Source organism: Myotis myotis, unplaced genomic scaffold (assembly GCF_014108235.1).
Source record: "Myotis myotis isolate mMyoMyo1 unplaced genomic scaffold, mMyoMyo1.p scaffold_m19_p_8, whole genome shotgun sequence".
In the NCBI taxonomy this organism is placed as follows: Eukaryota; Metazoa; Chordata; class Mammalia; order Chiroptera; family Vespertilionidae; genus Myotis; species Myotis myotis.
In genome coordinates this window covers 19310735-19326859 of record NW_023416390.1, presented here as the reverse complement: position 1 = coordinate 19326859, position 16125 = coordinate 19310735, and the positions used below count along the sequence as shown (strand labels likewise).

General features: G+C 38.2%; 1 protein-coding gene across 6 annotated transcripts in view; it reads left to right on the top strand.

Moving 5' to 3' along the window:
- Nucleotides 1–16125, top strand: part of ABCA12 (ATP binding cassette subfamily A member 12) — a 176191-nt gene that overhangs the window by 137053 nt on the left and 23013 nt on the right. For all 6 annotated transcript variants that reach the window (XM_036319527.1, XM_036319526.1, XM_036319525.1 and 3 more), the window contains 6 exons: nt 1532–1784; nt 2391–2477; nt 3253–3346; nt 7136–7263; nt 9126–9213; nt 12305–12410. In XM_036319527.1, coding sequence (XP_036175420.1) covers nt 1532–1784; nt 2391–2477; nt 3253–3346; nt 7136–7263; nt 9126–9213; nt 12305–12410 — 756 coding nt within the window. The remainder of the gene's footprint in view (nt 1–1531; nt 1785–2390; nt 2478–3252; nt 3347–7135; nt 7264–9125; nt 9214–12304; nt 12411–16125) is intronic.

Sequence of the window (16125 nt, the reverse complement as noted above, 5' to 3'; positions counted from 1 at the left end):
GGAACTCTTCTTTAGTCAAAAGGTACCCATCATCGACATTATCTTTTAGAAAGCTCTGTTTGATCCACCTGTAAGCCATTCTTATGAAACAGAATTTTCTTAAGAAACAGAAAAGCATACTAATTAACTTAATATATTCAGCTCCTTCTGCAATTTCCCTTTGCAGAGATACGACTTTTCATTTAAACTTGTTCACTCTGTTTAATTGGAGTTCATTTTAAATTAAGCAGCTTTGTATTTGTCCTTATCTGCTAAATGAAGATCATGATTTTTTGTGCTGCATAATTTGTGATGAAGAATTTAAAATATCCACAGAGTGGATACTGTCAACTTATCACGTGCTTGCTTGGCGGCAGGTCTTAGGAGAGAATGTTATATTTGAACCTAATTTTAGGGGGTGATGCTGAGCTTATCAGTTGTAAGAGCACTAAGGAGGAAACAATTTATGGCCTCCGCAGTTGCTCTGACTCTTAGAAGCCATGGAATTTTCCTCAACACCTGAAGAGCATTTTGGAGGGCAAGAGGGTAGACATTTTGCCTAATAAGCTCTTTTTTGTGACTCTAGTGGTAATAATGGAGTTTTGAAATGCCATAAAAGTACACCAAATTTCTAAAGAGAATGTAATGAATAAGTGTTTGAACTAGGATTATACTTTGGAGGAGGCATTTTCCTTTCCCCATGTTTAAGGTGAATTCATTGGACTTCACATTAAGAATGAAAGACAATAAAATGAAATATACGATAGCCCTAGCTGGTTTGGCTCAGTGGATAGAATGTTGGCCTGTGGACTGAAGGGTCCTGGGTTTAATTCCCATCAAGGGCATATGCCTGTGTTTTGGGCTCAATCCCCAGTAGGGGGCATGCAGGAGACAGCTGATCAATGATTCCCTCTCATCATTGATGTTTTTCTCTCTCTCTTCCTCTTCCTTTCTCTCTGAAGTCAATAAAAATATATTAAGAATATATACTGTAGGTATAAGCCATGCAAAAAGTAATAAGTAAGTAATAAATATTCTTATTCCAAAAAAAGAAAAGAATGAGAGACAGTGAGACTTATAATGACTAAGTTTCCCAGTTTCCCACAGTAGGAATGAGTTCTTAGCCTACACTGATATTCTAGTTTCCATTTACCTTATTTGAATTCAGTGTCTTGTTAGAAACTATCTCTTCGATATTAGTAATTAGTCATACATACTGAACCCTCACGGAGACTGAAGATTGGGGACAAATGTTCATTTATAAACTTCTACATGTCTCCTTGATGTACAAAACTACAATGTACATGACTAACGATATATTTTGTATGGTGATTTGTAATTTTCAAAACACTTTTACATGAAGCTCTATGAGCTGGAGGGGTTCAACCCAAAGGTGATAAGTAAAGAGCTGAACCTAAAATCCAAATCTTTAAAATATAAGGTTTTCCCACCATATCACATTATATCATCTATCCGTAGTTTTTGGAGTAACTTTATTATTTGATGTATTAGGACTTTCCAGAACCAACTGAAATCTCTTTTTCTTAATCAGACAAAATCCTGACGTCAGGAGAGAGACTGGATGGTTTCGGACTGTTACTGAAGAAGATAATGGCCATCCTCATTAAGAGATTCCACCACACCCGCAGGAACTGGAAAGGTTTCGTTGCCCAGGTCATCCTCCCCATCGTCTTTGTCACCACTGCCATGGGCCTCGGCACGCTGAAAAATTCCAGTAACAGTTATCCCGAGATCCAGATCTCCCCATCTCTGTATGGTACCTCTGAACAGACAGCTTTCTACGCGTAAGTTTCCTTTCTTTACCTAAAAAGATATTTCCACCTTGCTTCTAGAAGTACAGTTGTGCCTGAATGAATGGGATGAATTGCTGAAGAATACAAACTTAGGAGCTACAGTACCTAATTCTGTCAAAGGATGGGACAGTTTGATTTATTGTGACATGATATTGCCAACAAATAACTTTGAAGCGTTTTTGTGTTTGCCTCAAAATAAAGTATTAGTAGATCTTTATTTTTAAAGACTAGACTTTAATCAAGAGAGTCAGGTTAGGTATGGCTTCCCAATCTATTATAATATATCGCAAATAACTCTTTATTGGTCTCACAAATTGAAAAATAATGTTAGAATTCTGTATAATATAGTGCTGTAGATACAATATGTGATCAGTAAACATATATGACAATCAAGAGAATAACAAGCAGCCAAATAGAGATGTGTGTTTATCTTTTTCTGTGATTCTTTCCCTCCCTGTGATTAAGTCTTTCTTAGATATTTAAGACAGCAGTCCATGGAGAGACTATTTCATTTTCTCAAATTATTCATGAGCATGAGGTTAACATGGGAGACAAGTGAAGGAGTCATGAATTTGTTTCTATCTTTTTATGTTGCAGGAATTCTAACCCAAGCACAGCAGCACTGGTCTCAGCAATGTGGGCCTTCCCTGGCATCGACAACATGTGTTTGAACTCCAGTGATATGTGAGTGCTTCTTGTTCTTTTTTCAATGTTCTACTTTGTGTGTGTGCATGTATATGAGGGTGGACAAGTGGGTGTGTACTATTTGGCTGGAGGAGGGTAGTACACTTATAGAAATGTGTTTAATGGATATTATCTATCTCCTTTAGTTCATCCCCTGGCTATGCTGTAAAATAATGAACAGTAGATGCTTTATGACTTATAAAGTTCTTTTGTGTACATGTTTTCATTTAACAATCACTACAGTCCTGTGAAGTATTAATCCCATTTTTAAGATGAAGAAACTGAGGCTTCTAGGGACTAAGATTCTTGTATAAAGAAATTGAGGTAGAAAGTTGTATAGCTAAAGCTGAGACCCAAGTCTTGACTCCAATTCCCATGCTTTTGCACTATGTAGTATTGCTTATTCAAACTTTTAAGATAGTACATAACACATGTAAGCCTGACATTAATGCATCATTTTGCTAAAGTATCCCCTTCCTGTCAGAGGAGAGATTGGAAGAATCAAGACAAGAAAAGGGTCAAAAAAACACTTCCTGCCTTATTAAGACAATTCTGTGAGCTTTGGTTTTAATGCTGCTTAATTACTAAGTGCTCTCCATCAACTCCCCCAAAATGTCAGATTACTTGAAAATGGTAGTGCAATGTACATTCAAGTAATAAAAAAAATCAGTAAGCTGCACAGGACCTGAATTCAATAACTAACACTCTCCCCTATGCTCATGCATAAATATGAGAACACACACATACCTCATTTCAATATCAATTTCACTTGCAGAAGCTGTTTAGAAAAAGACAGTCTGGGCAAATGGAACAGCAGTGGAGAACGTATCAGTAACTTTGGAGTTTGCTCTTGCTCGGAAAATGTCCAGGTAAGATGAAATTCTTAGTGAAGTAGGAAAAAGAAAAGAATAAATATCAAAACTTGAAAGATATATATAGGTTACCAAAGAGTCAGTATAATTTCATTTAATGGAAGCGAGTAGCTCAGAGATGTGGACCTGGGCAGCTCAAAAATATTGGCTTTGAACTTCAGGTCACCGTTGTAAATCCATCTCAGGACAAATTTCCAAGGGTAGGTAATTCTATGATGGTCTTCATGGAAACTAACCGAAGATGAATTTTTGGGTTCAGTTCAGTTCTAACCAGAAAGCTCTATATTTCATACAACACAATGGCACCATAACTGTCATATTTGAAAACATAGCAAGACTGCTACTGGAGTGGTCAGCTGGGAAGTCAGTAATGTGGAAGTCCAAAACAGAGCTCCTTTGCCTCTAAGCAACACCTCCAGAATGCAAGAAAAATCCATGTCCTGAAAGAAGCAGGAAAGATTGTCCAATTATCACTTACCCTATCTCTATGCTATGGATACACACCTTAGGCCTATCCATTCAATAAGCTTTTAAGAAAACCAAATTCACTGGGGAAATTAAAGATGGCTGAAGAAGAGAGATCACTATTAGTTTCTGAGAGTCACTATGTTATCAGCTTACTTCCCCATGGGGAAGAATCTAGCAATATTCTCTACAAAGTGTCATAGGATTGTACCCTGAACTGTCTTTGTAAAAGATGTTAAAATGAAAATGTTTCCAGTAAATGCAACCCGTTTTTGTGTTTTCATGCAAGACAATCACTAACAGTAAAAACAGGGGTTCAATGGGCATCTTTTGGGATCCTTGCATATTTAAATATTAGCCTTACCCAGTACTTAAAACGTTTCCTAATCCCGTCTCTAATCTTTCTAATGTGGAAGTCCATGTGTGGTACTAGCTTCATGGTGTGAGACATTGTATGAAGGGATGGAAGGAAAAACTGGAAAAGTTCTAGGCTTTCCCAAACTACAGTTCAAGGCAGTAAAACATGAGAAACTTCAATGAAAAGTAAATAGGAAGTGCAGAAAGCTACAAGCATAAAAATAAGTGATTAAAACTTAGCTCTGAGATTGGTTAATATTCATGTACCAAAGCACTTAAACATGTGTGATTATAATGTAAGGTGTTAACAATGGGCAGATTGGGTGAAGGGTCTGCAGGGACCCTGTAATATATATATATTTCATTTTGTAATAATTTTATATTTATACTAGAGGCCCTGTGCATGAATTCGTGCACCAGTGGGGTCCCTCAGTCTGGCTTGTGGGATCAGGCTGGCTCTCCAACATCCCATGAGGGGTCCTGGATTGTGAGAGGGTGCAGGCCAGACTGGGGGACCCCACTGGTGCATGATCGGGGCCGGGGAGGGACGCAGGAGGTTGGCCAGCTGGGGAGGGACCATAAGAGGGCTCCAGGGCATGTCTTGATTGGCTGGAGGCCAGCAGCAAGCTAACCTACCAGTTGGAGCATCTGCCCCCTGATGGTCAGTGCACTTCATAGTGAACAGTTGAGCAACCTTAGCATATTATTAGCATATTACGCTTTGATTGGTTGAACAGCCGACTGGACGACCGGACACTTAGCATATGAGGCTTTTATTATATAAGATGTATAAATATTAGATTTATACTTATAGGAAATTATTTTAGATTTTGATTTAGATATATGTAAAATTGAGCTCTGACACCTAAGTTTGGTACCTTAAAACTAATATAACTCAAACTTTTGTTTTTTAATTCTCACCCAAGGACATGCTTTGTTATTGATTTTAGAGGGGGGGGGGAGAGAAAAAGAGTGAGAGGGAGGTGAGAGAGAAACATCAATTGGTTGCTTCCTGACCAGGAATTGAACCCACAGCCATTCAGGTATATGCCCTGAATGGGAATTGAATCACAACCTTTTGGTGTTTGAGATGATGCTCCAACCCACTGAGCAACCTGGCCAGGACAATAACTCAAACTTTTCATCCACTTCTATTAGACCCTGAGAAATAAGTCCGCTAATGTTATCTTTTCAATTTGGGGCAAACATTTTTTTCTTCCCTGTAAATTATTGAGGGAATTTTTAGTCATCTTCGTGTTCAGTGTTGTTCTCCAAATATACCAAGCTTGTCAGGACAGTAAAAGAAAAATGGCTCATTAGTTGTGTTACTTTTTTTTTTTTACTTCAAGTGAACCCTAAATTCAAGTATAAGCTCTCTCCAGATAATAACTATTTGTTCTAAGTTCTTGGCCTAGGCAAGATGCCTTCCTTTCAAAGCTCTTTAAAGTCAGGGAGCAGTCAATTAATATCTGACAAAGGAAGTAAGAGCACACAATGGAACCAAGACAGTCTCTTCAGTAAATGGTGCTGGGAAATTTGCTCAGACACATGCAAAAACAATGAAACTAGAACACCAACTTACGCCGTACACAAACACAAACTCAAAATGGATAAAGGACTTAAATGTGAGAGGGGAAACCATAAAAATGTTAGAAGACTCCATAGGCAGCAAAATATCAGACATATGTCGTAGCAATATCTTTACCGATATAGCTCTCAGGGCAATAGAGACTAAAGAGAAAATAAACAAATGGGACTACATCAAAATAAAAAGCTTCTTCACAGCAAAAGAAACCATCACCAAAAACAACAAGAAAGCCCATTGCATGGGAGAACATATTTGCCAATGCTATTTCAGATAAGGGTTTAATCTCCAAAATTTACAGAGAACTCATACAATTTAACAAAAGGAAGATAAACAATCCAATCAAAAAATGGGCAAAAAACCTAAATAGACACGTTTCAAAAGAGGACATATAGAAGGCTGAGAGATATATGAAAACATGCTCCAAGTCACTAATCATCCGAGAGATGCAAATCAAAACAACAATGAGATACCATCTCACACCTGCCAGAATGGCTAACACCAACAAATCAACAAACGACAAGTGCTGGCAAGGATGTAGAGAAAAAGGACCCTTGTATACCGCTGGTAGGAATGCAGACTGGTGCAGTCACTGTGGAAAACAGTATGGAGTTTCCTCAAAAAATTAAAAATGGAACTCCCCTTTGACCCAGTGATCCCACTTCTAGGACTATATCCCAAGAAACCAGAAACACCAATCAGAAAGGATATATGCACCCCTATTTTCATAGCAGCACAATTTACAATAGCCAAGATTTGGAAACAGCCTAAGTGCCCATCAGCAGATGAGTGGATTAAAAAACTGTGGCACATCTACACAATCGAATACTATGCTGCTATAGAAAAGAAGGAACTTTTACCATTTGCAACAGCATGGATGGAACTGGAAAGCATTATGCTAAACGAAATAAGCCAGTTGAAGAAAGATCAATATCACATGATCTCACTCATATGTGGGATATAATGATCAACATAAACTGATGAACAAAAATAGATCCAGAGACAAATAGCAGGGGAGGGGTGGGATTAGAGATCAACCAAAGGACTTGTACGCATGCATATTAGCATGACCAATGGACACAGACACTGAGGAGATGGGGGCTTGCCCTCAAGGGTGGGAGTGGCTGGGGGGTCAATTGGGGAAAAAAGGGGGCATATGTAATACTTTAAACAATTTTAAAAAAAGGAAACAGGTAAAATTACATGCAAAAAATATAAAAGGTACTTTTAAAAATTTTAAAAAAAAGTCAGGGAGCAGAGGTCACACTCCACCAGCTGCAATAATAGACAGGTGATGAGACTGAAGGTCCTTGACATTGTCTATTTGATTTGCACTGCACTGGCCAGAAAAGAACTTAACTTTTAGCTTTATTTTTCAGGAATGTCCTAAGTTTAACTACTCTCCACCTCACAGAAGAACTTATTCTTCCCAAGTAATTTATGACCTCACTGGGCACCGCTTGGAAAATTATCTTATATCAACTGCTAATGAGTTTATGCAAAAAAGGTAAAAATACTCTGTTTATAACATTTAATTGAGCATATCTTGCCTTTTAATTTTAATAGTAATTGCCTTCTGAACTTGAGGCAATGGATGCACATGTCTATTGATTATTTACATAGTTAAATATCTGCTTTATCTAAACAGCTTTATGTATTAATATTTAAGTAATGACTCTAAATTAGGATCCATTTGAGCAAATTAAAAAGCATTGATTTTTTTTTCGGCCTCAAACATGTATTGTAAAATTTATACACTTTTTTTCCTTAAAGCAAAAGAGAAGTTATTGACTGGATTATGCCAACTTGGAGAATTTTAAGGCATTGCTTCCCATGACAAATGGCCTTAGTTTCAATATGCATATCTCTGCATGCAGATAAGATGTGCACATGTGTAGCAAGGTCCCTGGACAAATACCTAAGTCACTGAAGCATTTTCTATGAATGTAAGATTGGTAGGCTTACATTTGCAAAACATGGAGAGGCCTGGAGGACACTAAACTAAGTGAAATGAGCCAAACACAGAAAGACAAATGCTGCGTGATTTCACTTATATGTGAAATCTAAAATAGTCAGACTCGTAGAGGTAGAGAGTAGAATGGCGGTTGCCAGAGTCTGGGGAGAGTGGGGGATAGGAGATGCTGCTCAAGGATACAACAGTGTCAAGGTGAATAGATTCTGGACATCTAGTGGACAGCGGTGTGACAAGGTTAACAATACTGTATTGTATACTTAAAATTTGCTAAGAGGATAGACCTTATGAGTTCTCAGTACATATTCACACAACACACACAAAGAAAACGGTAACTATGTGAGGTGATGGATATATTAATTAGCTTGATTGTGGTGATTATTTCACAATGTATACATCTATCAAAATCTCAAGTTGTACACCTTAAATACATATAATTTTTATTTGTCACCATACCTCAGTAAAGCTAGGGATGTGGGAGTTGGTAGGCTTGCAATAGCTACTATTTTTTCCTCTTTTCCATTTATCCCACTTTTATTTCTAAATTTACATAAAAGACTAATATTAGCTCTAAAATAATCCTTCCAAAATTTTTCTGGTCAGACATACATGTAAATATTGTCAAAAAATGGGGTTGATTATTAAAAAACTGTTCTAAAACCTATTTTTTTAAAAAAGTGAACAATACACTACAGTGTTCTTTACATACCAAAACTATAGTGCTATGACCACATTTAGCATGACAGCTACCAGATTATACCAGCATGACTGCATTATTATTTATTTAACTCAACCCCTATTGGGATATTTAAACTAATCTATTATTTAAATTGCTACTTGGATTTTTTAAAATCCACTTTTTATTTTTAAGAGACCATGAACTGATGGGGAGTTACATAATCATAACTCACCTTCAAATATTCAGGAAGAAAAAACATACAGCAGCGGGGGACAAGCTAAGGGAAAAAGTTGGGAGAATAGAAGAAATGGAGTCACTTGAAAAAAGTTAAAAACTAATGCTATATCAGTGTAGTGTTTGGTTTATAACAAAACTTATCTAAAAAAGGATATTTATGCCCTAAAGTCTCATGATTTCTGTGATGGTGCAGATCTGGTTATGTTGGAGGAATTGGTTAGATTATGTCATTGGTTTTCAGAATGATTACTACACATTTGCTATTGTTTAGGACTTTTTATTTCTAGCTATAATGTACATTTTAGACTAAAATATGATAAAAACAAATCAATGAAAATGTAAAATATTTATCAGGCAGTATTTATTTTATACCATAAATGTGTTCCTAATGGAAAGAAAAGATTGAGATCTTAAACATTTTAGATCTATTTATGACTATTTGCTCCATTAAAACAAATACAAATTTTATTATTTTATACAGATATGGAGGTTGGAGTTTTGGGCTGCCTTTGACTAATGACCTTCGTTTCGATGTAACAGCAGTTCCTGCCAATAGAACACTTGCCAAGGTAAATTATAAAGTTTCTGTGGGATGTCATAGAAATGAGAATGTGAACTTGAAATGTTCAAGCATTTCCATGAGGTAAAAACAAAACATGGGTATAATCCATTTGAAAAGCAGTTTGGGATAATACATACTCCATAGCACAGTGATTTCAGTCTTGTGTATTTACTCCAGGGAAACACGGACACATAAGTACCAGGATATATATATGTGTGTGTGAATACTAGTGTTTCTCATATGAGCCCAAAACACAACTCCAGGTGTCCATATACAGTTAGAATATACAAATAAATTACTATGTATTTATTCAATAGACCTTTTAGCAATGGAAATGAAAAAATTCAGTGTTATATAATACACAGGCTAAATCTCCCAAACATTATTAATAAGCAGAAGAAAAGACAAAAAGGAATACACAACTATAATTGCATTCACTGTAGACGTCGAGAATCGGCAACCTTCCATCCATTGTTTAGGGGTGAGAGAATTATGATTTGGAAGGAAAAAGAGGGTCAGGGAGAAGTTATTCTGGGTGCTGCAAGTTTTGTTTCTCAGCCTGAGTGATGGATCAATGTGTGTACTTCCTTTATAATTTTTTGTTAAACTATACATTCATGTTTTGTTTATATTTTGTTGTGTTGTGTCATATTTATCTAGCCTTGTTTCTTAAAGAACATGGACAGTTAACAGAATTTGATGGAGCTTTAAAAAATCCTATTGGCTCTTTTTTCTTCTAGATCATACCTATGTTTTGAAACAAGCACGAGTCACAGGATCACACACCTATGATCAGACTTACTATCAATGGTAGTCTTAGAGAGTTTCAGTTGCCCTTCCCATATTTCTCTTTAGGTTGTAAGAGACATATACAAACTTGGGGAAGTGGAGAACTAACATTCATTTAGATATTGTTATAAACCAAGCACTAGCATCACCTGTTACACAAGCTACCTAATTCCATCCTCACAACATCTCTATAAGATAGGTATTGAGTCTATTTTAGCTGGTTTCCACAAGGTCATAGTGAAAGTGAGAAGTAAGTAATAATACTGAATATTTGAATGCCACCCCCTTTTGTTCCTTTCCTCCCTCTCTCAACACAATAAATATTCTTGCGTAAACTAAGGAGTTATAATACTATCTAATAAAAGAGAAACATGGTAATTAGCCATACGTCCAGTACCCTTCCCATTGGCTAATCAGGGCGATATGCACATAAACTGCCAGCCAAGATGGCGGCCGGCAGCCAGGCAGCTTGAAGTGAACATAAGGCTTGCTTGCTTCAGTGACAGAGGACTCCAATGTTCCCCGCCTGCCTTGCCGACCTCTGAGCTTGCAGTTTGAAACATTGTTACAAATATAGAATCTAAACAAACTCCAGAAACCTGCTTTCAGCCAGCCGGGATCTCAGAGCTGGAGTTGAAACAGTGTTTCGATTATAGAACCCAAACAAACCAGATACCTGCTTTCAGCAGCGGAGGCTTTAGAGCTGGAGGAAGCCTCAGAGCTAAAGCTGGCCCATAATAAAAAAAAAAAAAAAAAAAAAAAAAAGGAGCGGTTGGGAGCTTCAGTCACCTGCCATCCTGAAAACAGCCCTCAGCCCCTCACCCAGACTGGCCAGGCACCCCAGTGGGGACCCTCACCCTGAAGGGTGTGTGACCAGCTGCAAACAGCCATCATCCCCTCATCCAGACTGGCCAGGCACCTCAGTGGGGACCCCCACCCTGATCCAGGACACCCTGCAGGGCAAACCAGCTGGCCCCCACCCATGCACCAGGCCTCTATCCTATATAGTAAAAGAGTAATATGCCTCCCGGCACCAGGATCAGCGTGACAGGGGGCAGGGCCCAAACCTCCTGATCGCCCTGTGGCTCTGTGTGTGACAGGGGGCGGGGCAACAACCTCCCTATCTGTCCTGCTCTGTTCGTGACAGGGGAAGGCACCCCAACCCCCTGATCATCTCTGCTCTGTGCCTGATAGGGGGGAGCTCCCCAACCCCCTGATCGACCCTGCTCTGTGTGTGACAGGGTACGGAGTCCCAACCCCCCTGATTGGCCCTGCTCTGTGAGTGACAGGGGGCAGCGCTCCAATCCCCTGATTGGCCCTGCTCTGTGAGTGACAGGGGGTGGCGCCGCAACCTCCCCATCGACCCTGCCTTGAGTATGACAGGGGGTCGTGTCCCAACCCCCCAATCGGCCCTACCCTGAGCGTGACTGAGTATGGCATCGCAACCTCCCGATCTGCCCTGCTCTGTGCATGACAGGGAGCAGCGCCCCAACTCCCCAATCGGCCCTGCTCTGAGCCCGACTAGGGGCTGCACCTAGGGATTGGGCCTGCCCTCTGCCAACCGGGAGCAGGCCTAAGCCAGCAGGTAGTTATCTCCCGAGGGGTCCCAGACTGCGAGAGGGCACAGGCCGGGCTGAGGGACGCCCCCTCCCACCCGAGTGCACAAATTTTTGTGCACCGGGCCTCTAGTATTAAATAATTTCCTTGAAAATCAGATTTTAAATTTTAAATTATTTACTGGGTTTCTTGAATAGAGGTCCACCAGTATTTTAAGTCCCTCTGTATTTGACATAGAAAGTAAAGGAACTCACTTCTTTGTGGGTAACTAGGAATAGAGAGTTAGTGGGGGAATTTCAAGGTTATCAGTCTTGTTGCTAAGACTGATGCTTGCATATGTGTTTAATTTTTTTTCTACAGCCTGGCATAGATGCCATGTGTTTTTATTATGTTTTGAGAGCCAAAAATGCCTTAGTTTTAGTCTGAGACTCACTATAAATCAACTTCAGAGATGGAGATAATAACACGTTTTCCAGTTTATTTAAAGCTGGGGCTACAAAGACGATCAGGATAACTAATAACTGACCATACAGAAAAATACTACTTTCCCAATCTCTGTCCATCACTGAATTGGAAACTTAGAGGTCTGTGGTCCACACTCTGGGGGATGGTTCATAATCTTCCAAAATGAAATAAACTGTTAGGAATCGGTACTCTTATTTTAAATACGAATTGTGTAGGCTGTCAGATGTAAAGACAGCCTGGTTTATTGAAACATAATTCTGATCCTGCCTTCTTTTGGAATTGGACAGGTGTGGTATGATCCAGAAGGCTATCACTCCCTTCCAGCTTACCTCAACAGCCTGAATAATTTCCTCCTGCGACTTAACATGTCAAAATATGATGCTGCCCGACACGGTAAAGTTACTTACACAGAGCTTCTTGGATTGCACCTTTTGCCACTTTCCATATAAAAATTCATGTTAGATCCCGTTTCCTCCCAGCAGCAGGTATTTCACGGTACATAAATCACAGATCTTTAAAAGGAGTTTAAAGCTACTACTTCTCAACTACCACCAGATGGAAAGTTTGGGATAATCCCCTTAACTTCAGTTTAGTTTCTCATTTATCAATTCAGGATAGTAATGCTGACTTTGCCCTTATTTCTGCTTTCATACCTACTAGTTATATCTCAGAGGAAAATATTTTATCACTCATTGCTTGTATATAGGCTAAAAAATAAAAAAATAATGTCAATAAATACTGAGCACAAATCTAAACATGAGGACAGCACATTTAAACTAAAGATTCTATGCTTGACCAAAAGTGTTACCATTAATTGAGCACTTACCACATGACACATGCTCTCTAGGGACTGTTGCTAATCTTTCAAGCACCCTTTCAGGCTGAGTATCCTTGTTCCCCACTATTTATCTGGGGCTCATAGTGGGATTTGAACTCATGTCTGTCTGACTCTTGCCTCTTTATTTTTTAAATACTTCTCTATTCTCAGCCAGCTTTACTTTATTTGGATTTCCCAAGAGGCTTCCACATAGTTTTAAAAATAGAGTCTATAATTTGAAAGAGTCTGATTTATTTTTTTCTAAATCAATTACTGTCCATCAGACTCTTTTATTGTCTTAAGCATTGCTCAAATTGTTTTTGCCATATTGATCCTAAAACATAATAATGATAAAGGTAAAAAAAAAATAAGTCTCATATTTGCTGGCTAAGCCTGAGGGCTAGCCCAATAAATGAGATAACAAATAACCGATGAATTAGGGAGAAAAGATACAACATGTCTTTGAGAAATGCTGAGGCCTGCTTTTCCTTCATCTCCCTGCTGTTGGGCGTAATTGTGTATGTGTATGTTCTGTGATTGTACCAGTCAACTGTGGATCAAATACTTGTTCTAGAAACAGAATCTTTTGCAATCTTCACTTCAGAGAAAACACCATTTTCCCCCAACTGCTTTGGCGTTTTCTTAGCAGGAGGAACCATAATGAAACAGCAAGAGATAGATAGTCCTGAGATGTGGAGCGTCAGAAAAGGGCAGAGTCAACGTGGTAAATTAAGTGAGATGGTGACTAAAGCTAGCCGACTATAACCCGTTTTGAAATACTATTGAACACTTGGCTTTCAGTCGGATGTATTATTCAGAGCAAAAGACGGTTGTTGCTGTGACAGGTAATGAAAGTGTAAAAACTATAGAAATGACGAAGGGGAATGTAGCAAAGGAGTATAGGTGCGAACAAGAGACCAGTGCACTTTTGAAGGGTCAGCTATTGAAATCTGTATTCAGTTTTCATTTATTGCAAGTGTTCTTTACCACGAACAAAGCAATCTGAGTCATCCTGGACTCCAGCAGGCTAGTTCTGACTCTTACCACTGTCTTTTTAAAAATCTTTGTTGTTGAAAGTATTACAGATGTCCTCCTGTTTCCCCCCATTACCTCCCTCCACCCTGCTCCGGTACCCTCCCCACCTACCACTGTATTTTTAAGTTACAGAATATAAAGCATTAAGAATTCTGGAACATACATTGACTCTAAAAGTAAATTTATTTTTAATTTTAAAATGAGGCTTAGCTCGAATTATATTTTGTAATTAACTTTTCTTACATAGACTTATGTAAGGGGGAAGGTAGCCTCCCACCCTCTCTGGAAAAAGTTTGATATTTTTTAAAGAAAAAAATCCACGTTGCCCCAAAATACCTTTGTTATTTTATAATGCATGTGTAGGATCTGGTATGGCAATACTGTCTGTAAAAATCAACTCAACTATTCTCCTGCCACACCCACCCCACTACCCTAGTTGTTTTAAAGCGTTTTTGTTGGAGTCTACATGAACTGGGATTTTGCTTTAGCTGTAAAATTGATTTTATTTGAATTTTCACATTCTATTTAAAATCTTTTAATTAACTTTCCTTTATAATGTCAATATCTATTATATTCATATGGTTTCCTCTCATGGTTAATTACACATGAAAATTCTGTTCTTGCTTCTCAAGGAATATTGTTTTTACTAACAAATATTATACAAGGCTTTTTTTTTTTTTTCAAAATAACTGACATGTTCCCAACCCCCTGGGGTTTATTCTTACCTTTTATTGCATTAGTAACAATGGTCAAAAGGAAATATCTCATTTTCGGTTGACAACTCTAGAAACAACATAAAATATGTTACTTTGAAAAATATTTTTCATAGATTTTTAGAGAGAGGAATGGAGAGGCAAGGAGAGAGAGAGAAACATCTATGTGAGAGCGAAACATCTCGGCTGCCTCCTGCATGACCTGACCAGGAATCAAACCGGTAACCTTTCGGTACACAGGACAACATCCAACCAAGTTAACCACACCAGCCAGAGTTAAAATGTGTTACTTTTAATGTGTATTGGATATGGGAGAAAAATTGAAATTTTGAGATTGACTAGATTTAATAAGCATTTATTGACTAATTGCTGTACTCAAAACATTGTGCTGGATGCTATAGAACCCCAAAGTAGATTTTGGTATAGACCCCTAACCCTGACACATTTACTTGACCTTTCAGCTAAGGATATGCATGAAAACAGTTGGTTCAGCGCCATTTTTTATAGTGGGCTAAATGTATTTGAAAAGATTCCTCTAGAGTACTTTTTGATTCTGAAACACAAAGCAGAAATTTTTTAAAAAAGGTTTTCCCCTGCCTATATGATAATTTAACAATTAGTTTTATGTAGGTTCCCAAGGAAAATTGAATCTCAGTAAAAAGAAAGCCCATTAGTTTACACACACACACACACACACACACACACGCACGCACACAAAATAAATAAGAAAACTTTATTCCCCCAATGATGTGATTAAAGTTCTAGACAAAACTGGTTATTGTTGTTAGTATCTCTGTTTTACTTCAACTACATACTTTTTTCTTTACTATATAAAATTTCAGAATTTAATTTCAAAGCATGTCGCATTCTACTTAATAACAATGATGAATTTAAGCTAATTAAGAGAATATAACTTTAGAATAATTCTATAATATTTGGGTGCTGTGAATGGGACCTTAATATACTAATATAATGAACACACGCTATATGAGAAGTAAGTGAGAAAGTCCTACCTCAGCTAATGATTCTAGGAACATGTGTTTAGGAGATATCTTCCTTCTAGTTTCTACCATTCTGTTCCAAAGTTACTCAGGCAGTGTAGACCTTACCTTCACAATGTGGTCCTTTAGGAATCTGTTGGCAGCCCATTTTGACTCTGGCTAGCCAACATCTTCTAAGGAAGAGGGGAAAAAAACTTTGCTTCTAGCTCCAAAAGTGAAACCAACTGTGGGAGAACCCAATAATGTAGGATCATATTGGAATTAAGTGACTACTTTTCTGAAGCCAGCTAGTTTCCCTGAGTCTTCCTTGATTTTTATGTCCCCATGAAAATCCCTGAAGGGATGGCTGAGGCTCCAAGCCCTACTCTGGTAGAATTCCAGAACAACAGGCATCTTAGAAATAAAGAGAAGGAGGGATCTATCCTCTCAAGTACAATATTTCCACACCACAGCCAATAGCATGATGAAGAAGAAAGGGGGTGGTAAGTGTCTGTTCTTCAGGAGATCCTCATATGATTCATCTCCCTTTGAGTTGCTTCTTT